General features: G+C 45.6%; 1 protein-coding gene across 2 annotated transcripts in view; it reads left to right on the top strand.

Moving 5' to 3' along the window:
* The first annotated feature begins 3,816 nt into the window (after positions 1-3,816).
* GAS7 (growth arrest specific 7) overlaps positions 3,817-22,401 on the top strand; it is an 86,981-nt gene continuing 68,396 nt past the window's right edge. Inside the window, exon 1 of one of the 2 annotated variants that reach the window (XM_069952824.1) lies at positions 3,817-4,264. In XM_069952824.1, the coding sequence (XP_069808925.1) occupies positions 4,085-4,264 (180 nt within the window). In that variant the 5' untranslated portion in view covers positions 3,817-4,084. The remainder of the gene's footprint in view (positions 4,265-22,401) is intronic. The other variant, XM_069952823.1, reaches the window with a different exon arrangement.

The following is a 22,401-nucleotide window of genomic DNA, read 5'->3' as shown; positions in this document are numbered from 1 at the left end:
GGTAATATAGTGGTGTTGTGTATCTAAGCCTGTAGATCGGTGGCTGGGTAATATAGCGTTGTTGTGTATCTAAGCCTGTAGATCGGTGGCTGGGTAATATAGCGGTGTTGTGTATCTAAGCCTGTAGAGCGGTGGCTGGGTAATATAGCGGTGTTGTGTATCTAAGCCTGTAGATCGGTGGCTGGGTAATATAGCGGTGTTGTGTATCTAAGCCTGTAGATCGGTGGCTGGGTAATATAGCAGTGTTGTGTATCTAAGCCTGTAGAGCGGTGGCTGGGTAATATAGCGGTGTTGTGTATCTAAGCCTGTAGAGCAGTGGCTGTGGTGACACAATAGTCTATCTAAGCCTGTAGAGCAGTGATTGGGGTGACATCTGTGTATCTAAGCCTGTAGAGCGGTGATTGGGGTGACACATCTGTGTATCTAAGCCTGTAGAGCAGTGGCTGTGGTGACACATCTGTGTATCTAAGTCTGTAGAGCAGTGATTGTAGTGACACATCTGTGTATCTAAGCCTGTAGAACAGTGGCTGTGGTGACACATCTGTGTATCTAAGCCTGTAGAGCAGTAATTGGGGTGATACATCTGTGTATCTAAGCCTGTAGAGCAGTGATTGGGGTGACACATCTGTGTGTCTAAGCCTGTAGAGCGGTGATTGGGGTGACACATCTGTGTATCTAAGCCTGTAGAGCAGTGGCTGTGGTGACAAATCTGTGTATCTAAGCCTGTAGAGCAGTGATTGTAGTGACACATCTGTGTATCTAAGCCTGTAGAACAGTGGCTGTGGTGACACATCTGTGTATCTAAGCCTGTAGAGCAGTGGCTGTGGTGACACATCTGTGTGTCTAAGCCTGTAGATCAGTGATTGGGGTGACACATCTGTGTATCTAAGCCTGTAGAGCAGTGATTGGGGTGACACATCTGTGTATCTAAGCCTGTAGAGCAGTAATTGGGGTGATACATCTGTGTATCTAAGCCTGTAGAACAGTGGCTGTGGTGACACATCTGTGTATCTAAGCCTGTAGAGCAGTAATTGGGGTGATACATCTGTGTATCTAAGCCTGTAGAACAGTGGCTGTGGTGACACATCTGTGTATCTAAGCCTGTAGAGCAGTGGCTGTGGTGACACATCTGTGTATCTAAGCCTGTAGAGCAGTGGCTGTGGTGACACAGTGGTGTATCTAAGCCTGTAGAGCAGTGATTGGGGTGACATCTGTGTATCTAAGCCTGTAGAGCAGTGGCTGTGGTGACACATCTGTGTATCTAAGCCTGTAGAGCAGTGGCTGTGGTGACACATCTGTGTATCTAAGCCTGTAGAGCAGTGGCTGTGGTGACACATCTGTGTATCTAAGCCTGTAGAGCAGTGATTGGGGTGACACATCTGTGTATCTAAGCCTGTAGAGCGGTGGCTGTGGTGACACATCTGTGTATCTAAGCTTGTAGAGCAGTGGCTGTGGTGACACATCTGTGTATCTAAGCCTGTAGAGCAGTGGCTGTGGTGACACAGTGGTGTATCTAAGCCTGTAGAGCAGTGATTGGGGTGACATCTGTGTATCTAAGCCTGTAGAGCAGTGATTGGGGTGACATCTGTGTATCTAAGCCTGTAGAGCAGTAATTGGGGTGATACATCTGTGTATCTAAGCCTGTAGAACAGTGGCTGTGGTGACACATCTGTGTATCTAAGCCTGTAGAGCAGTGGCTGTGGTGTATCTAAGCGTGGCTGTGGTGACAGTGGTGATGTGTATAGGTGCTTGTGCGGAGGTAAAGATGACTGAGTCCCAGTGATATAAAAATAGAACAGCCTTACTGTGCAGCCTCTTAGTACAAAACACTTGTAGAATAGATAAATCTTACACAGGCTTCAGTGCTTGAACTTTGTGCTGCGTAGGTGCTTGAAGAAGTAGAGTAGAGGTAATTGTAGCGGTGCTTGAAGAGTTGAAAGTGGAGTAGAGTAGTGTAGAGGAGTTTGTCAAAGGAGTCCTAACCCAATGTAGTAATGTACTCTGACGGAACTTGAGAGAATACTTGGCAGAAGTTACTTGTACCCGTGTATAGACTATAGTCTGAGCACCGTCTGCCCTACAGTGTCGAGTCACTCGTCCTCCTAGGGTGATACAAGCCCCAGTTGTGGTTACCTGGCTGAAGCTAACATCTTGGGGCGTCCCAGTTACCTGCACTGCGAGATAAGATACGTAGACCTTCTGGTAGCTTTGTCCTATCCAGGATAGTTCCTCTTTTGTATCAGGATAATGCCCTGCACCTCTAGGTTTACGGCGTGGGCTAGGATGTTCCCGGACTCTTCTCCCTCTTGTAGTGTTTAGCACTGCATAGTAGATAGAGTAGGAATACTGAAAGAACTGAGGGGGAGATTTATCAAACATGGTGTAAAGTGAAACTGGCTCAGATGCCCCTAGCAACCAATCAGATTCCACCTTTCATTTTCCAATGAATCTGTAAGGAATGAAAAGTGGAATCTGATTGGTTGCTAGGGGCAACTGAGACAGTTTCACTTTACACCATGTTTGATAAATCTCCCCCAAAGTTTTTTTAGCTGCATCTGACCACACTCGTATCTTAGACTCAGATAGACTGGCTTGGCTAAAGCAGGGACGTCTGCTCTGTGTGCCCTTTTCTCAGAAGAATCTGGCTAAAAACGCTACACCTCCTTCCAAAAAGTAACTTCCTACAGGGGCTAAGTAAGGTACCCTGTGAGTGCTGGAAAGGAATGTGTGTAAGAGAAAGAAGAAGAGTAATAGGCTAGAAGTAGAGAGCATCTAAGTCTGTAGAGCAGTGGCTGTGGGGACAGTGGTGTATCTAAGCCTGCAGCCTGGTGACTTTAATGACAGTGGTGTATTTAAGCCTGTAGAGCGGTGGCTGTGGTGATACAGCAGTGTATCTAAGTCTGTGAGCTGTGGTAATAGTGCGGTGTATCTAAGCCTGTAAGCTGTGGTGACAGCGGTGTATCTAAGCCTGTGAGCTGTGGTCATTTCGTGTTATATCTAAGCCTGTATGCTGTGGTGATATTGCAGTGTATCTAAGCCTGTGAGCTGTGGTGATAGTGTGGTGTATCTAAGCCTGTAAGCTTTGGTGATATTGCAGTGTATATAAGCTTTGTAAATTGTGGCGATATTGCGGTGTATCTTAGCCGGTAAGCCGTGGTGATATTGCAGTGTATCTAAGTCCATAAGCTGGGGTGATATAGCGGTGTATCTAAGCCTGTAAACTGTGGTGATATGGCGGTGTATCTAAGCATGTAAACTATACAGTGGTGTATCTAAGCCTGTAAACCATGGTGATATCACAGTGTATCTAAGCCTATAAGCCGTGGTGACAGCAGTGTATCTAAGCCTGTAAGCTGTGGTGATATCGCATTGTATCTAAGCCTGTAAGCTGTGGTGATAGCGCGGTGTATCCAAGCCTGTGAGCTGTGGTGATAGCGCGGTGTATCTAAGCCTGTAAACTGTAATGATAGCGCGGTGTATCTAAGCCTGTGAGCTGTGGTGATAGCAGTGTATCTAAGCCTGTCAACCTGCCGATAGCGCGGTGTATCTAAGCCTGTCCGGTATCGCGGTGTATCTAAGCCTGTCAGCCTGCCTATAGCGCGGTGTATCTAAGCCTGTCAGCCTACCGATAGCGCGGTGTATCTAAGCCTGTCAGCCTGCCAATAGCGCGGTGTATCTAAGCCTGTCAGCCTGCCGATAGCGCGGTGTATCTAAGCCTGTCAGCCTGCCGATAGCGCGGTGTATCGCACGCCTCCTCCTGGCAGGGGGCGGGGCCTCAGTCTCTGGCTCGGCAGCGCTCTACACTCTTGTTCACACACTATTCCCTCCCAGTCCGGGGCTGCAGCTGGAGACGCTCCGCTCTGCTGTGCTGCACTGTCCGGTGCTCGGCTCTCCTGTGCTGTGCTGCACTGTCCTCTGCTGTGCCGTGCTGCACTGTCCTCTGCTGTGCCGTGCTGCACTGTCCTCTGCTGTGCTGTCCGGTCCTCCGGTTCTCTCCGTCCTGTGCCGGACCTGTGGAGGCTCGGACCCCGCGGACCATGACGGGTTGATCCTCCCCGGTGTGGGGCAGCAGGAGCCCGGGGCCATGTCCGGAGCGCGGTGCCGCAGCCTGTACGCCTTCTCCGGGGAGCAGCACCAGCAGGGACTGAAGTTTGAGGCCGGGGAGGTGATCAGCGTCCTGCAGGTGCTGGATGGCGGATGGTGGGAAGGGGAGAAGGACGGAGTGCGGGGGTGGTTCCCTGCCAGCTACGTGCAGATCCTGGAGGTAAGAGCTGCTGGGGACCACAGGGGTTGTCATAGGGAACCGCACCAATCACTGCTGGGGGACCACAGGGGTTGTCATAGGGAACCGCACCAATCACTGCTGGGGGACCACAGGGGTTGTCATAGGGAACCGCACCAATAACTGCTGGCTGGACCAGAAGGGTTGTCATATGGAACCGCACCAATCACTGCTTGCTGGACCAGAAGGGTTGTCATAGGGAACTGCAGCAATAACTGCTGGGGGACCACAGGGTTTGTCATAGGGAGCCGCACCAATAACTGCTGGCTGGACCAGAAGGGTTGTCATATGGAACCGCACCAATCACTGCTTGCTGGACCAGAAGTGTTGTCATAGGGAACTGCAGCGATAACTGCTGGGGGACCACAGGGGTTGTCATAGGGAACCACACCAATCACTGCTGGGGGACCACAAGGGTTGTCATAGGGAACCACACCAATCACTGCTTGCTGGACCAGAAGGTTTGTCATATGGAACCGCACCAATCACTGCTTGCTGGACCAGAAGGGTTGTCATAGGGAACTGCAGCGATAACTGCTGGGGGACCACAGGGGTTGTCATAGGGAACCGCACCAATAACTGCTGGCTGGACCAGAAGGGTTGTCATAGGGAACCACACCAATCACTGCTTGCTGGACCAGAAGGTTTGTCATAGGGAACTGCACCGATAACTGCTGGGGGACCACAAGGGTTGTCATAGGGAACCACACCAATCACTGCTTGCTGGACCAGAAGGTTTGTCATAGGGAACTGCATCGATAACTGCTGGGGGACCACAAGGGTTGTCATAGGGAACCACACCAATCACTGCTGGCTGGAACAGAAGAGTTGTAATAGGGAAGCCCACAATCACTACTGGCTAGAGCAGAAGGGTTGTCATAGGGAGCCGCACCAATCACTGCTGGGGGACCACAGGGGTCGTCATACGGAACTGCACCAATCATTGCTGGGGGACCACAGGGGTTGTCATAGGGAACCGCACCAATCACTGCTGGCTGGCTGGACCAGAAGAGTTGTCATAAGGAAGAGCACCAATCACTGCTATCTGGACCAGAAGTGTTGTCATAGGGAAGTGCACCAATCACTGCTGGCTGGACCAGAAGTGTTGTCATAGGGAACTACACAGATCACTACTAACTGGATTAAAGGGATTGTCATAGGGAACTGCACCAGTAACTGCTGGTTGGGCTAGAAGGATTGTCATGGGGAATTGCTGGACCAGAAAGGTTGTAATGGGGAACTGCTGTAATAACTTCTGGTTCTTATACGTGGGGATACGTGTTGTGCAGATCGGATACAGGGGATACGTGTTGTGCAGATCGGATACAGGGGATACGTGTTGTGCAGATCGGATACAGGGGATACGTGTTGTGCAGATCGGATACAGGCGGATACGTGTTGTGCAGATCGCATACAGGGGGATACGCGTTGTGCAGATCGGATACAGGGGATACGCGTTGTGCAGATCGGATACAGGGGATACGTGTTGTGTGTCTGTGACCAGCGCTCAGTCTTCCACACTTGTGTCGTCTCTTCTTCGTTTTTGTTATCATAAGTAGACGGACGGAGAGTAATAGGTGACTCTGGGGACTACAACCCCCAGCAGTCTCTCCTCGGCCTCTGTATTGCTGAGAGTTGCTGTCCCTCAGCTATCAGCCTGTGTCAGTGCAGCTGACTGACCACCAGGTGGCGTGACGCTCAGAGCAGATGTTTCCTATCAGGATAATGATGAGATGATCGGTGCTGATCAGGTGACAGCGAGACCCCGAAGCGCAGTGACTGTCCCCTGCCCACAGGATATGGCGCTACCTAATCAGGAGCGGTGTACAAAGCTATCTGCAGAACATCGCTCTGTCCTCTCTACCTCCTGACACATACATAGTGACATATCCTGCAGAATATTACACCAGCCTCAGTACACATCTGCAGAACATTGCTCCGTCCTCTCTACCTCCTGACACATAGTGATATATCCTGCAGATTATTACACCGGCCTCAGTACTGATCTGCAGAGCATCGCTCTTTATCCCCCATGATACCTAGGACTTGGCTGAATCATCTGAGGTCGCAGGTTTGCGCTTTCATGAATCGTCCTCACATTCAGGTTTTGGCCCCGCAGATCATCTCATTGTTGACTTGGCAGCGTCCCTGATCTGCTGACCGGAGCCGGAGTGCGGAGTCATTGTGTGATTGTCACCGGCATCAACTGGAGCATTGTCATCACCGCCCGTCACCGAAACACCGAACAATAACCCATAACCCTGTGCTAGGAGCCGAGAGTCACCCTGTGTCCTCACATGTCACATAGAGCAGGGACGGAGCTGCCTACAGGGGGCAGTATTATAGGAGTTATATTCCTGTATATAGGAGCAGTATTATAGTAGTTATATTCCTGTATATAGGGAGCAGTATTATAGCAGTTATATTCCTGTATATAGGAGCAGTATTATAGTAGTTATATTCTTGTATATAGGAGCAGTATTATAGCAGTTATATTCCTGTATATAGGGAGCAGTATTATAGTAGTTATATTCTTGTATATAGGAGCAGTATTATGGTAGTTATATTCTTGTATATAGGGAGCAGTATTATAGGAGTTATATCCCTGTATATAGGGGGCAGTATTATAGGAGTTATATTCTTGTATATAGCAGAAGTATTATAGTAGTTATATTCCTGTATATAGGAGCAGTATTATAGTAGTTATATTCTTGTATATAGGAGCAGTATTATAGTAGTTATATTCCTGTATATAGGAGGAGTATTATAGGAGTTATATCCCTGTATATAGGGGGCAGTATTATAGGAGTTATATTCTTGTATATAGGAGCAGTATTATAGGAGTTATATTCCTGTATATAGGAGCAGTATTATAGTAGTTATATTCCTGTACATAAGGGACAGTATTATAGTAGTTATATTCCTGTATATAGGAGCAGTATTATAGTAGTTATATTCTTGTATATAGGAGCAGTATTATAGCAGTTATATTCCTGTATATAGGGAGCAGTATTATAGTAGTTATATTCTTGTATATAGGAGCAGTATTATGGTAGTTATATTCTTGTATATAGGGAGCAGTATTATAGGAGTTATATCCCTGTATATAGGGGGCAGTATTATAGGAGTTATATTCTTGTATATAGCAGAAGTATTATAGTAGTTATATTCCTGTATATAGGAGCAGTATTATAGTAGTTATATTCTTGTATATAGGAGCAGTATTATAGTAGTTATATTCCTGTATATAGGAGGAGTATTATAGGAGTTATATCCCTGTATATAGGGGGCAGTATTATAGGAGTTATATTCTTGTATATAGGAGCAGTATTATAGGAGTTATATTCCTGTATATAGGAGCAGTATTATAGTAGTTATGCGGTTCAGGGAAGAAACAGAGTGCTGCACATCACACCCATGGCTGATACTAGTGCCGCTAGGCTAAATAAAAAACACATCAGAATTTTGTGTATGAATTGATCAAGCCATACTGCCCCATGTACCTCGTGCCGGTATCTGATACACATGGGTCCCTACACTAAGTCCACACCGTGCCAGTCAGTGGCCACCAACCCCGCAAAGCGGGGTTGGCGGTCGCTGACCGACACGGTGTGGAGTTAGCGTAGGGACCCGTGTGGACCAGAGGACCTGCGCGGTGGTACACGGGGCAATATGGCTTGATCAATTCATATACAGACACTCTGGTGTTGATTTTTAATATAGGCCTAGCGGCATTAGTATCAGCCATAGATGGGATGTGCAGCGGTTCCATTCTCTCCAGTTCGTATTATAGTAGTTATATTCCTGTATATAGGAGCAGTATTATAGTAGTTATATTCCTGTATATAGGAGCAGTATTATAGTAGTTATTTTCTTGTATATAGGGGGCAGTATTATAGTAGTTATATTCCTGTGTATAGGAGCAGTATTATAGTAGTTATATTCTTGTATATAGGAGCAGTATTATAGTAGTTATATTCCTGTATATAGGAGCAGTATTATAGTAGTTATATTCCTGTATATAGGGAGCAGTATTATAGTAGTTATATTCTTGTATATAGGAGCAGTATTATAGTAGTTATATTCTTGTATATAGGAGCAGTATTATAGTAGTTATATTCCTGTGTATAGGAGCAGTATTATAGTAGTTATATTCTTGTATATAGGAGCAGTATTATAGTAGTTATATTCCTGTATATAGGAGCAGTATTATAGTAGTTATATTCCTGTACATAAGGGACAGTATTATAGTAGTTATATTCCTGTATATAGGAGCAGTATAATAGTAGTTATATTCTTGTATATAGGAGCAGTATTATAGTAGTTATATCGCTGTATATAGGGGCAGTATTATAGTAGTTATATTCTTGTATATAGGAGCAGTATTATAGTAGTTATATTCTTGTATATAGGAGCAGTATTATAGTAGTTATATTCCTGTATATAGGAGCAGTATTATAGTAGTTATATTCTTGTATATAGGAGCAGTATGATAGTAGTTATATTCCTGTATATAGGAGCAGTATGATAGTAGTTATATTCTTGTATTTAGGGGGCAGTACTATAGTAGTATATAGTAGTATGTGCCCAGTATCTGGCGGTGGTTATCTCATGTATTTTTATAGTTTCCGGTGTTCTTCCTCGCGGTGATGCGTGTGCAGTCAGTGTATATATATATAGTGCAGCTCTCAGTATAATATACGGCCTGTGTTGTATCGTCCATCATATTTACGGTCTTGTAAATCTCGCAGTGCGGTCGGTTCTCCCCCTCCCAGGGACAGAAGATCCATGATTACTTTGTAATAACAGATGATTATTTCCTTGTTAGAATCGGTGCCGGCCATTGTACACGTGAGTAAGCGCCTGTCATGTATATACGGTATTATTAGGATCTGTATAGTAACCTGTATTATAAGAAGGTGGACGACTGTTTCCTTATTTAGACTTTATATTCGGTATATAACTGTATAAACGTTCTCGCCGTCATCTCCTCCAGGTTTCACCCTTCGATCTCTGTCGCCGCACAGAGATGTAAGACAGTCGGATGTTTTGTGCCGCCATAGCTTGCCCTACACCAATATCACCACGGCCTATACACAGTCCAGAACAAGACCCGGCAAGCGGCATCTGTGGGGCGCTGGTTCTGATTCTCGCACCTTCCATCACCTCGGGGGTTAATCATTCTCTGGGATACGCCATGGTTGCGCTCTAATTCTATAGATTGGCGCTTTTCACACGTTGTGAGGTGAGAATGGCGACGCTATTTTAGGATAATCTGAGGTGATAATGGTTTCGTCTCAGGACGCCATTCGTCAGATGTGTGAAAACACTGAGAGACCCTGAAGGGGAATATACCGCCATGTAGACGCCATCCATTGGTCACACTGGCCCTGCCTCTCTATGGGTAAGCTTAGCCAATCAGCACAGCCTGGTAGTCACATGACACACACCCCTGCGGAGCCCTGAATCCACGGAACCTGCTGGGGGGCGGGGCTGTCATCTCCTGCCTCCTGATTGGCCGGTGCTGGGAAGGGTTAACAATGAGTATATATTATACAGGAATCTCTTCCGCCCAAACAACCAATTTCCTCTTGTCCCGTAATACAGAACAAGCTCTTTATAATACAGAGGAATGTGAAGTATTCAGAGCGGCGGGCGATGCCAGTGTGTGCCCAGGGCGGGGGCGGGGGGCCACCCTATTAGACCCTCACAGCCTAGGAAGGGGTCAGAGAAATCATGCGTAATAATGTATCTAATCCTGCCCAGTGATACTGTCTGCTGTGCTACTGTATCTAATCCGGTCACGTGTGATACCGTCTGCTGTGCTACCGTATCTAATCCTATCACGTGTGATACCGTCTGCTTAGTTACTGTATCTAATTCTAGCCGTGCATTTACTCAGATTATCTGACAGATTACTGAAGCCAAAGCCAGGAATGGATTTGAAGAGAGGAGAAATCTCAGTCTCAGTGGTGACCTGTTCTCTGTTTGTTGTCTCTTCCCGGCTTTGGCTTCAGTAATCTGTCAGGTAATCTGTCTGTGTAAATGCACCCTACCAGTCTGCAGTGCTGACAATCTATTACCAACATACGTGATACCATCAGTGTATCTAATCCTATAACGTGTGATACTGTCTGCTGAGCTGCTGTGTCTAATCATCTCATCATTTATAGTATCACGTGGGATTAGATACACCATCTCAGCAAACAGTATCACACATTAGATTTGCTGGTTAAGCAGACAGTATCACACACAATAGGTTTAGATACACATCTCCACGTACAGAATCACACATGATGGGATTAGATACACAACCCATCAGGCATTATAATGTGTGGTTGTATCTGCTGAATTACTGTATCTAACTTTCCCATGTGTAATACTGCTGCACTGTGAAACTAAGGCCATCATGCATGATACTTACTGCTGAGCCAGAGTATCTAATCCCTCTTCTGTGTGATACAGTCTGCTGAGCCCTGTAACATGTGATACCATCTTCTGAGTCACTGTACCTAATGCTATCATGTGATACTGTCATCTGAACTGCTGTATCTAATCCCATCCCATTTGATGCAATGCTGTATCTAATCCCAGGTGATGCTGAAATGCTGTATCTAATCCTATCATTCATGAAAGGATTGGATACATAGTCCAGCACATGTTATCAAGTTTGCTTTTGTCCACTTACTTACTGTATCTAATCCTCCCATGTGTAATACTGTGTATCTAAGCCAATCATGCATAATACTTTCTGTTGAGCTAGAGTATCTAATCTGTCTGATTTGTGATACTATCTGCTAAGCCTGTGCATACAAGATCAACCTATCCTTGGCTACACCGGGATTAGATACGTCACCTCCTCTTGATGACATACATAGCTGCTTTCCCTTTTCGCTGTGATTTTTGAGCAGGTCACATGACACCTGTTACATTGGTGAACGGTCGGGAAACCCGCCAGATCCAAGTCTCTTCCTGCACCGATCTCTGCGTCCTGATGAAAGAGTCTGATGGTGCATTTACACAGACAGATTTATCTGACAGATTTTTGAAGCCAAAGCCAGGAATGGATTTTAAAAGAGAAGAAATCTCAGTCTTTCCTTTATGACCTGTTCCCTGTTTATAGTCTGTTCCTGGCTTTGGCTTAAAAAATCTGTCAGATAAATCTGTCTGTGTAAGCGCACCATAAGGCTGGGTTCACACACTGTATACTTCAGGCAGTATTTGGTCCTCAAGTCAGGTCCTCATAGCAACCAAAACCAGGAGTGGATTGAAAACACAGAAAGGCTCTGTTCACACAATGTTGAAATTGAGTGGATGGCCGCCATATAACGGTAAATAACTGCCATTATTTCAATATAACAGCCGTTGTTTTAAAATAACAGCAAAAATTTGCCATTAAATGACGGCCATCCACTCAATTACAACATTATGTGAACTTAGCCTTTCTGTGTTTTCAATCCACTCCTGGTTTTGGTTGCTATACAGCCTCACAAATACAGCCTCAAATATACATAGTGTGAACCCAGCCTTAGAGCAGATCCTGATCTGTACAGTGAGAAGTGGTACTGTGCGCTGTCCATGTAAATAGAGCATTACACCCCCAGCATACAGGACAGGAGAAGTGGTACTGTGCACTGTCCATATATACTGAGGATTACACCCAGTATACAGGACAGGAGAAGTGGTACTGTGCACTGTATATATATACTGAGGATTACACCCCCAGCATACAGGACAGGAGAAGTGGTACTGTGCACTGTATGTATATATATATATATATATATATATATATATATATATATATATATATATACTGAGGATTACACCCAGTATACAGGACAGGAGAAGTGGTACTGTGCACTGTATATATATATATATATATATATATATACTGAGGATTACACCCAGCATACAGGACAGGAGAAGTGGTACTGTGCACTGTATATATATACTGAGGATTATACCCAGTATACAGGACAGGAGAAGTGGTACTGTGCACTGTATATATATATATATACAGAGGATTACACCCAGCATACAGGACAGGAGAAGTGGTACTGTGCACTGTATATATATATACTGAGGATTATACCCAGTATACAGGACAGGAGAAGTGGTACTGTGCTGTGTCCATATATACAGAGGATTACACCCAACATACAGGACAGGAGAAGTGGTACTGTGCACTGTCCATATCCCAGCATACAGGACAGGAGAAGTAGTACTGTGCGCTATATATACTGTATATACAGAACCGTCCCCGGTATATCTCTCCTTTTTCAGCTGCCTTATATTGTCTCCTTTGTCCCCTTCTCTTATATAATATTTCTCCTTTGTTCTCGGAGATGATGAGATCTCTTCCCCCTGCTGAGCCGGTGACACATCCCTCTCTGCACCTCCGGCTGCAGCCCACAAGCTCCTCCAGATAAACATCCCCCAATCATCGCCTTCTGGGTCCAGATATTGTGACTCACTCTCTTAGTCCCGCTCCAGTGTAGCTCACGATGTGAAGACATCACATGTCCCTGGGGGGCGGAGTCTTTGTGGGGAGGGGCTACCTGTTATCTGTGCTCATCCTCTGTTCCTGGGTGAAGAGTCTAGAGGAGGCAGAGTTCCCTTATAAGAGAGAGAGAGAATCTTAAAGGGGTACTGCACTTAAGAAATTTTTACCTTGTTGAATCCCCACCCATAATCTATGATTGTCTGTAATAGGTTTCTATTACATGAATTACGTTTGTCTGCAGCACATATTGACTTCCAGTCTGAAGCTGCAGAAAACCCTCACTTCCTGGTCCACATGGTCTCGGCTCCTCTGTCCTCCCCCTCCTTTCTGAGATTAAAGTCACATGAACCCTGTCTTTTCTGTAACATCTCATCTCTAACCCCGCCCACTACTGACATCACACCAGTCACTGAGCACCTGGCTAAGAGGTGGGGAAAGAACAGAACAGTGATAGCCTCCAGAGCAGTATAGGGGAAAGGAAACAGCTAGTTGTCCAGCAGGGAGGGAGTTAACACTAAGAGCTGTGCATGCTGAGAGAGGAGGGACAAAGAAGAATCAGTAAGGCAGTCCAGTCAGTTGTGTGTGAGGTAAAAAGAACCAAGGTCCTGTTGTGTGTGAGGTAAAAGGAAGCAAAGCCCTGTTGTGCATGAGGCAAAAGAAAGCAAAGCCCTGTTCTGTGTGAGGTAGAAATAGTGACAGAGAAAGCCATTTGGATTTGTTATAAGGGGAGAGATTTTAGCCCAGTGGGAATCAGATGGATTACAGGAAAGGACTGTTGAAATCCAGGTACCTGTAAACTTATCCCCCCTGTTAGAAGCAGCTGGACTGTGTGGGTGCTAGGTAGCATTTCATTACTGTCACCACTGATGTTTCTTTTCATTGGAGTTTACTGTATTTACCTGAATAAATCCTGTTAAACATCACTCTTGAGTTGCAATGCACGCTGGGAGATGTAGTTTCCCGGACGGCGCCATCTTGGATATAGACCAGTTTTTAGAAAAACTTGTAGCTCAGAAATGGCAGCAGCTAGAAAGACAGGAGATGTGAGCATTTAATTTTTTAGCTTTTGGGTGGAATACCCCTTTAATATCCCACCATCTTATTGGTTGATATAACTTTATGAATTGATTCTGGACTGTGCTCAGCAGGGGCGGGGTTAGAAGTGATGTAACTTCCTGTCTTGCTTTCTGTGATGGCATGTTAAGGGGAAGGGGTGACCTTATTGCTACTGTAAATGCACGAGAAGACGAGTAAGCTCATCAGTTTATGTAAATCAGTGCCGGAATGAGAGCTTATGGGAGGAGTAGCCAGGCACCGCCCCTGAGGAGCCATTGGAGTGCTGTACCATGTTTTACTGGCAAATTTGAGGTGTGAGAGTGAATTTAGAAGCCAAGCAGACACTTACTGTCATCACAGGAGTGAATAGCGAGGTCAATAGGGAAGATTACAACATTGCTGTCAGTCATCCACCCCCCTAATCTGGACACGCCCCACGATTCATTATAATGCTGATTTATACTCCTCCACCCATTACAAACGAATAAATAATAAGGCCGAGACAAATTACCGATGATTGGGCTGCGCTGGCTCCGGGGGATGGGAATTCATAGCCGAGCTGAGTACAAGTGTTGGCTCCACTCACAGAACACGTCACCCCCTGCTCCTCCTCTACATGGGAAAATACATTACTATGCAGAGAGACTGCGCTCCAGGGAGTGTGGAGGCCAAATGTGATGTGGAGAGCTCGGATACATTCCTAACAGGATGAGATACTTCTCCGACTTATCTGCTTAGAGGAATCCATGGGAATACCAGTGGTTTCAGTTCTTTTTGCAAATGTATCTAAGCCTTATCTGTATAATGCAGCAGTTCAGCACGTAGTATCACACAATTGGAGTAGAGGCAACAGTTTAGCAGAGTATCTAAGCCTATCCTATCTTTCTGTTTGTTGGGCCATTGTATCTACTTCTGTGTGATACGGACGTCTGAGCTGCTGTATCTAATGTTTTTTGGTGTGATACTCTAAGCTGGGTTGTATCTAATTCTAATTGTGTTGTGATGCTTCTTACTGAGCTGCTGTATCCAAGAATATCCTGTGTGATACCGTTAGTTAGCTACAAAAGTCTTAGATACAGCAGCTTGGCAGATAGTATCACGCATTACAGGCTTAGATACAGTAACTTATATTATCCTGTGTTTACACTGCCTGCTGAGATGGTGTATGGAGGTCTATTATGTGTGATACCTCTGGTGAGCTGATGTATCCGAGCCCACAGTTCTGGGAGACAATAGAATCTGCACGGTATCATGTTGTGTTTGTGTTGGCTGCGGCACTCCTTGGATTTGCGTCTGGGATGGCGGTGGGATTTAACCCCCTATGTGCTGGGGATGATGGGGATGTAGTGAAGATCCATGTGGCGGATGAGTCATCCGGCTCTGGGACACGGGAGGGTGAGCCGCCGCTAACAAGCTGCTTGGAAAACGTTCAAAATGTTCTGCACGTAAGTGAGTGGAATGTGGAAGAAAGGAGCGCAGCTGCTGAGGCTGAACTGCGCCCGAGCGGAAGCGTAACACACATTATAACAAACATAACAAAACATTGTAATCAAATGTAACATCAATACACCCGCAGAGAGGCCCAAAAACTGTGAATGGTAACCGTCTGGGAAGGCCGGAGTACCATGTGATCAGCAAGTAATCTGCTCCACCCAACCCCCGCCTTTACTCCAGCTGGGGCCCTAAACCATTATCGGGTCAGTCGGTCATGTACGGAAAAGGGTAAGACCCTCCATACACTGATTATTGCCCTGTTATGACCATAAATATCTGATCATGTGATGTAAGAGCTTACCTCTGTAGCCACGCCCCTGAGGAACCTGAGCAAAGATCATTTGCCCTGTAATCTAACTCAATTGGGCGAATTGGTGTGTGCCGCCCCCTGTGCAGATTCTTTGTAAAATTTGCGCTAATTCCATGTCACTACTCATGATCATCACAGCGCGTGGCTGGCGTCATGTTAGCACCGTGACCTCCGATAACCTCCATAATGACAAGGAACGCTGGGTCGGAAGATTGCATGACTACTCAGTGTTATCTGCTGCAAGGTCCTGGGCAACAATCCCAGTGAGGAGGAGGAGGAGGAGGAGGGGGGCACAGAGGCTGAACGGGCACCAAAAGAATTCCTGCAGAAAAATGCCAAACTTCCCAGAACCCAGATAAGAAGACAAAGAGCAATTCTGTATGAACTGGACACACGTCATTCCTACAGTATAACAGCTATATAGGTAGGGGGCAGTATTATAGTGGTTATATTCTTGTATATAGGTGCAGTATTATAGTAGTTATATTCTTGTATATAGGTGCAGTATTATAGTAGTTATATTCTTGTATATAGGAGCAGTATTATAGTAGTTATATTCTTGTATATAGAGGCAGTATTATAGTAGTTATATTCTTGTATATAGGAGCAGTATTATAGTAGTTATATTCTTGTATATAGGAGCAGTATTATAGTAGTTATGTTCCTGTATATAGGAGCAGTATTATAGTAGTTATATTCTTGTATATAGAGGCAGTATTATAGTAGTTATATTCTTGTATATAGGAGAAGTATTATAGTAGTTATATTCTTGTATATAGGGGGCAGTATTATAGTAGTTATATTCCTGTATATAAGAGCAGTATTATGGTAGTTATATTCTTGTATATAGAGGCAGTATTATAGTACTTATATTCCTGTATGTAGGGGGCAGTATTATGGTAGTCATATGCTATATAGAAGACTTTTTTTGTAGACTGTGATCTCTATCAGTATTAGGGATTTCTGTTGCAGTCATGCTGTCTCTCTCTCTCTTTCTTTGACTTTCATGACCTGAAAGATACATTTTCCTGAAAACAAATCTAATAACACATGCTGTCCCTGCCAACACACAGAGAGAATTGTTTGTGGGATGAATCACGGGGGGCTTCATGTTTGGCGGTGGGAGAAAAAAATCAGGGTTACAGGGGCCACACACGGCGGGTCTGGTCTGGTATAATTCTTATTTATTGTTGGATTTCTTATGTCCAGATATATATTACAGTCTCTCTACGGGGGACATCTTGGATTCTGTATCTAGGCACCTATATAGGTTCACTAGGGGTCACCCAGTTGCACTACCCTATTATGGGGTCACTGCGCACTGTATAAGTAGCCCTGGGTTCAGTAGGGGTCACCCACTTACATTACCCTATTATAAGGTCACCCCGCACGATACAGGTCCATTAATGCTGATCTCACAGTTGTGATCATTGTAATCAAAAATAAACCAAGTGTTTGAGTCTAACCAGTTCCCTTACCGTTCCCTAGAGGATGATGGGGGTTTCTTCCTCAGGTTATGAGGAAGTGGTCACTTCTCACTACACAGAATTTGGGAAGGAAGTTCAGAGGAGGTGGCTGAGGTGACACGAGTCGTGATGTCATTGAGGGCCGCAGTCACTTCTCCTCTGTCTTTATAGAGATCAGTAGTGTCCTCCATGTGCTGTGCTGCCCCAATGTTTGCCGTTCCTCACAGGATGGGGCAGTGTTTGGCGTTACAGGATGGGGCAGTGTTTGGCGTTACAGGATGGGGCAGTGTTTGGCGTTACAGGATGGGGCAGTGTTTGGCGTTACAGGATGGGGCAGTGTTTGGCGTTACAGGATGGGGCAGTGTTTGGCGTTACAGGATGGGGCAGTGTTTGGCGTTACAGGATGGGGCAGTGTTTGGCGTTACAGGATGGGGCAGTGTTTGGCGTTGCTCACAGGATGGGGCAGTGTTTGGCGTTGCTCACAGGATGGGGCATTGTTTGGCGTTGCCCACAGGATGGAGCAGTGTTTGGCGTTGCCCACAGGATGGGGCAGTGTTTGGCGTTACAGGATGGGGCAGTGTTTGGCGTTGAGCGCTGGATGGGGCAGTGTTTGGCGTTGAGCGCTGGATGGGGCAGTTTTTGGTGTTTGGCGCTGGATGGGGCAGTTTTTGGCGCTGGATAATGCAGTGTTTGGCGCTGGATGGGGCAGTTTTTGGTGTTTGGTGCTGGATGGGGCAGTGTTTGGCGTTTGGTGCTGGATGGGGCAGTGTTTGGCGTTTGGTGCTGGATGGGGCAGTGTTTGGCGTTTGGTGCTGGATGGGGCAGTGTTTGGCGTTTGGCCCTGAATGGGGCAGTGTTTGGTGCTGAATGGGGCAGTGTTTGGTGTTTGGCGCTGGATGGGGCAGTGTTTGGTGTTTAGCGCTGGATGGGGCAGTGTTTGGTGCTGGATGGGGCAGTGTTTGGTGCTGAATGGGGCAGTGTTTGGTGCTGAATGGGGCAGTGTTTGGTGCTGAATGGGGCAGTGTTTGGTGCTGAATGGGGCAGTGTTTGGCGCTGGATGGGGCAGTGTTTGGTGCTGAATGGGGCAGTGTTTGGTGCTGAATGGGGCAGTGTTTGGTGCTGAATGGGGCAGTGTTTGGCGCTGGATGGGGCAGTGTTTGGTGTTTGGCGCTGGATGGGGCAGTGTTTGGTGCTGAATGGGGCAGTGTTTGGTGCTGAATGGGGCAGTGTTTGGCGCTGGATGGGGCAGTGTTTGGTGTTTGGCGCTGGATGGGGCAGTGTTTGGTGTTTGGCGCTGGATGGGGCAGTGTTTGGTGCTGAATGGGGCAGTGTTTGGTGCTGAATGGGGCAGTGTTTGGTGCTGAATGGGGCAGTGTTTGGCGCTGGATGGGGCAGTGTTTGGTGTTTGGCGCTGGATGGGGCAGTGTTTGGTGCTGAATGGGGCAGTGTTTGGTGCTGAATGGGGCAGTGTTTGGTGTTTGGCGCTGGATGGGGCAGTGTTTGGTGCTGAATGGGGCAGTGTTTGGTGCTGAATGGGGCAGTGTTTGGTGCTGAATGGGGCAGTGTTTGGTGCTGAATGGGGCAGTGTTTGGCGCTGGATGGGGCAGTGTTTGGTGTTTGGCGCTGGATGGGGCAGTGTTTGGTGCTGAATGGGGCAGTGTTTGGTGCTGAATGGGGCAGTGTTTGGTGCTGAATGGGGCAGTGTTTGGCGCTGGATGGGGCAGTGTTTGGTGTTTGGCGCTGGATGGGGCAGTGTTTGGTGCTGAATGGGGCAGTGTTCGGCGCTGGATGGGGCAGTGTTTGGTGTTTGGTGCTGGATGGGACAGTGTTTGGCATTTGGCGCTGGATGGGGCAGTTTTTGGTGTTTGGCGCTGGATCGGGCAGTGTTTGGCATTTGGTGCTGGATGGGGCAGTTTTTGGCGTCTGGCGCTGGATGGGGCATTTTTTGGCGTTTGGCGCTGGATGGGGCAGTGTTCGGCGTTTGGTTCTGGATGGGGCAGTGTTCGGCGTTTGGTGCTGGATGGGGCAGTGTTTGGCGTTTGGCGCTGGATGGGGCAGTGTTTGGTGTTTGGTGCTGGATGGGGAAGTTTTTGGCGTTTGGCGCTGGATGGGGCAGTGTTTGGCGTTTAGCCGGGATGGGGCAGTTCTTGGTGTTTAGCGCTGATGGGGCAGTTTTTGGCACTGGATGATGCATTGTTTGGTGTTTGGCGCTGGATGGGGCAGTGTTTGGCGTTGGGTGCTGGATGGGGCAGTGTTTGGCATGCTTTGAAGGGTGGGGCAGTGTTAGAGTCCATCCACAGTGCACACGTATCGTCTCCATGTGACATGTATGTAGACATATATTCTGTGTGTAGACGTGTGCTCCTGAGCGTCAGACTGTCACAGATATCTAAGCCCCCAACAGAAGATGAATCCCTCAGAGGCTGACAGGACGCAGAACAATGGCGACCACAGGAAGGAGGCCAGGAGACAACTATGTCAAGTGTCTGTGGAATCTTCTGGAATCAGAGCTGATGGTATCTGTAGTTACATTACATCCAGCAACCCAGCTATAGAGGTAGAGACTGCAGCTCCCTCTGGTGGCCACATAAGTGTGAAAAACTAAGTGCTGAAAATAAATTTAAGGGGTGTATCTAATAAACCATTGGAGTGTGGATACTGTATCATGTGCGCTACTGTCTACTGAGCCTGTGGATCTAAGCTTATTATGTGATACTGTCTACTGAACCTGTGGATCTAAGTTTATTATGTGATACTGTCTACTGAACCTGTGGATCTAAGTTTATTATGTGATACTGTCTACTGAGCCTGTGGATCTCAGCCTATTATGTGATACTGTCTACTGAGCCTATGGATCTCAGCCTATTGTGTTATTATGTTAACTGAGCTGCTGTATCTAAGCTTATTCTGTGAGGCTGCCTAATCAGCCACTGTTGAGTTGTGTATCTAGGCCTGTCATGTGTGATACATATCTTAGAGCTGTGTATCTAGGTGTGTTGTGTGTGATACAGTCTTCTGAGCGGTGTATCTAGGACTGTAGTGTGTGATAAACATCTTAGAGCAGTATATCTAGGCTTGTGTGTGTGATACATCTCTTAGAGCTGGGTATCTAAGCTTGTGTGTGATGCAAATCTTTAAACTGTGTTTCTAGGTTTGTAGTGTGTGTGTGTGTGTGATATATGTCTTAGACCTGTGTATCTAGGCTTGTTGTGTGTGATACATATCTTAGAGCTGGGTATCTAGGCCTGCAGTGTGTGATACAAATATGTGTATACAGAGCCGTAATCTTTTCCTCTTCAGGATCGGGAGGAGCTGATGGCCAATGTGTCCAAGATCCAGGAAAACCTGAGAGCGAATGCGGAAACATCCTGCAAATAATCTGTGTCCTGCAGGGTACTTAAAGGGCCAGTACTGCAGCATTATAGCAGGAGCAAGGAAGTAACTGGAGTCCTTCAGCTCATATAAAACTATCAATTTTATTGTAGATCTCGAAAAAACGTTACCGACGCATTTCGAGCACATCTGGCTCTTAATCATGGCATCTATACTATATATATATATATATATATATATATATATATATATATATATATAGAAGGGTGATATCTGTCACATGATGTAATGTCTCTGGGGTTTATATCAGTACTGGAGCATTATAAGAGGGTGATATCTGTCACATGATGTAATGTCTCTGGAGGTTATATCAGTACTGGAGCATTATAAGAGGGTGATATCAGTCACATGATGTAATGTCTCTGGAGGTTATATCAGTACTGGAGCATTATAAGAGGGTGATATCAGTCACATGATGTAATGTCTCTGGAGGTTATATCAGTACTGGAGCATTATAAGAGGGTGATATCAGTCACATGATGTAATGTCTCTGGAGGTTATATCAGTACTGGAGCATTATAAGAGGGTGATATCAGTCACATGATGTAATGTCTCTGGGGGTTATATCAGTACTGGAGCGTTATAAGAGGGTGATATCAGTCACATGATGTAATGTCTCTGGAGGTTATATCAATACTGGAGCGTTATAAGAGGAATCAGGGTGGAGGTGGTGGTATTTTGGAGAAGCATTACTGTATATTATCACTGCATCCTTGTGTGTGGGGGGTTGTTATAAAAAGGAATAGGAAGCGTTGGGGGGGCAGGGTGTAGGGTGCATGGGGGGAGTAGGTTGTGGGTCTGCAGGGGTCTGAGTAATAGCAGTTACCTGCGGTAATCTCCTGTCGGGTTATGAGACCTGTAGAACTGTACATGACTGGTCCCAGAATAGAAACTACAGACAACTCCCATCATCTCTTCTGGGATTAACCCTACGTGTGCAGCCATACTCCAGAAATCCGAGTTACCATCAGTGCTTTTCTGAATGTCATATGCTTATTTTTACCCTAAAATGTGTTACTGATGCACTCTATGGCGGCTTTATTATTAATAATATACTGTATGATGGTGTTATTACTGCTTTCTATAAATCTGTTTGGTGTAATTACTGTACTCTATGGCGGTATTATTATTATACTGTATAATGGTGTTATTAGTGCACTCTATGGCGGTATTATTAATATACTGTATGATGGTGTTACTGCACTCTATGGCGGTATTATTAATATACTGTATGATGGTGTTATTACTGCACTGTATGGCGGTATTGTTAATATCCTATATGATGGTGTTATTACTGCACTCTATGGCGGTATAATTTATATACTGTATAATGGTGTTATTACTGCACTCTATGGCGGCATTATTAATATACTGTATTATGGTGTTATTACTGCACTCTATGGCTGTATTGTTAATATACTGTCTGGTGTTATTACTGCACTCTATGGCGGTGAAATTAATATGCTATATGATAATACTGCACTCTGTGGCGATGTTATTAGTATACTCTATCATGGTGTTATTAATCCACTGTATGGGGGTATTAATAATGTATGATGTGCTATTACTGCACTTTATGGCGATATTATTACTATACTGTTATGGTGGTATTGGTAGACTATGGTGGTAAGAATATACTGTATAATGGTGTTATTATTGTACTCTGACAGTATTATTAATATATTGTATGATTGTGTTAATACTGCACTCTGTGTTGGTATTCATCTTTTGTATGATGTTGGTATTGATGCTCATTATGGCGGTATTATAAATATACTGTATGATAGTGTTATTACTTCCCTCTGTGGAGGTATTTTTAATATACCGTAGGACGGTGGTATTACGGCACTCTATGGCGGCATTATTAATATACACAAACTGGTATAGAAAGCCGGCT

The sequence above is a fragment of the Dendropsophus ebraccatus genome, chromosome 14, assembly GCF_027789765.1.
Source record: "Dendropsophus ebraccatus isolate aDenEbr1 chromosome 14, aDenEbr1.pat, whole genome shotgun sequence".
Classification (NCBI taxonomy): Eukaryota; Metazoa; Chordata; class Amphibia; order Anura; family Hylidae; genus Dendropsophus; species Dendropsophus ebraccatus.
This window is presented reverse-complemented; position numbering and strand designations above follow the sequence as displayed.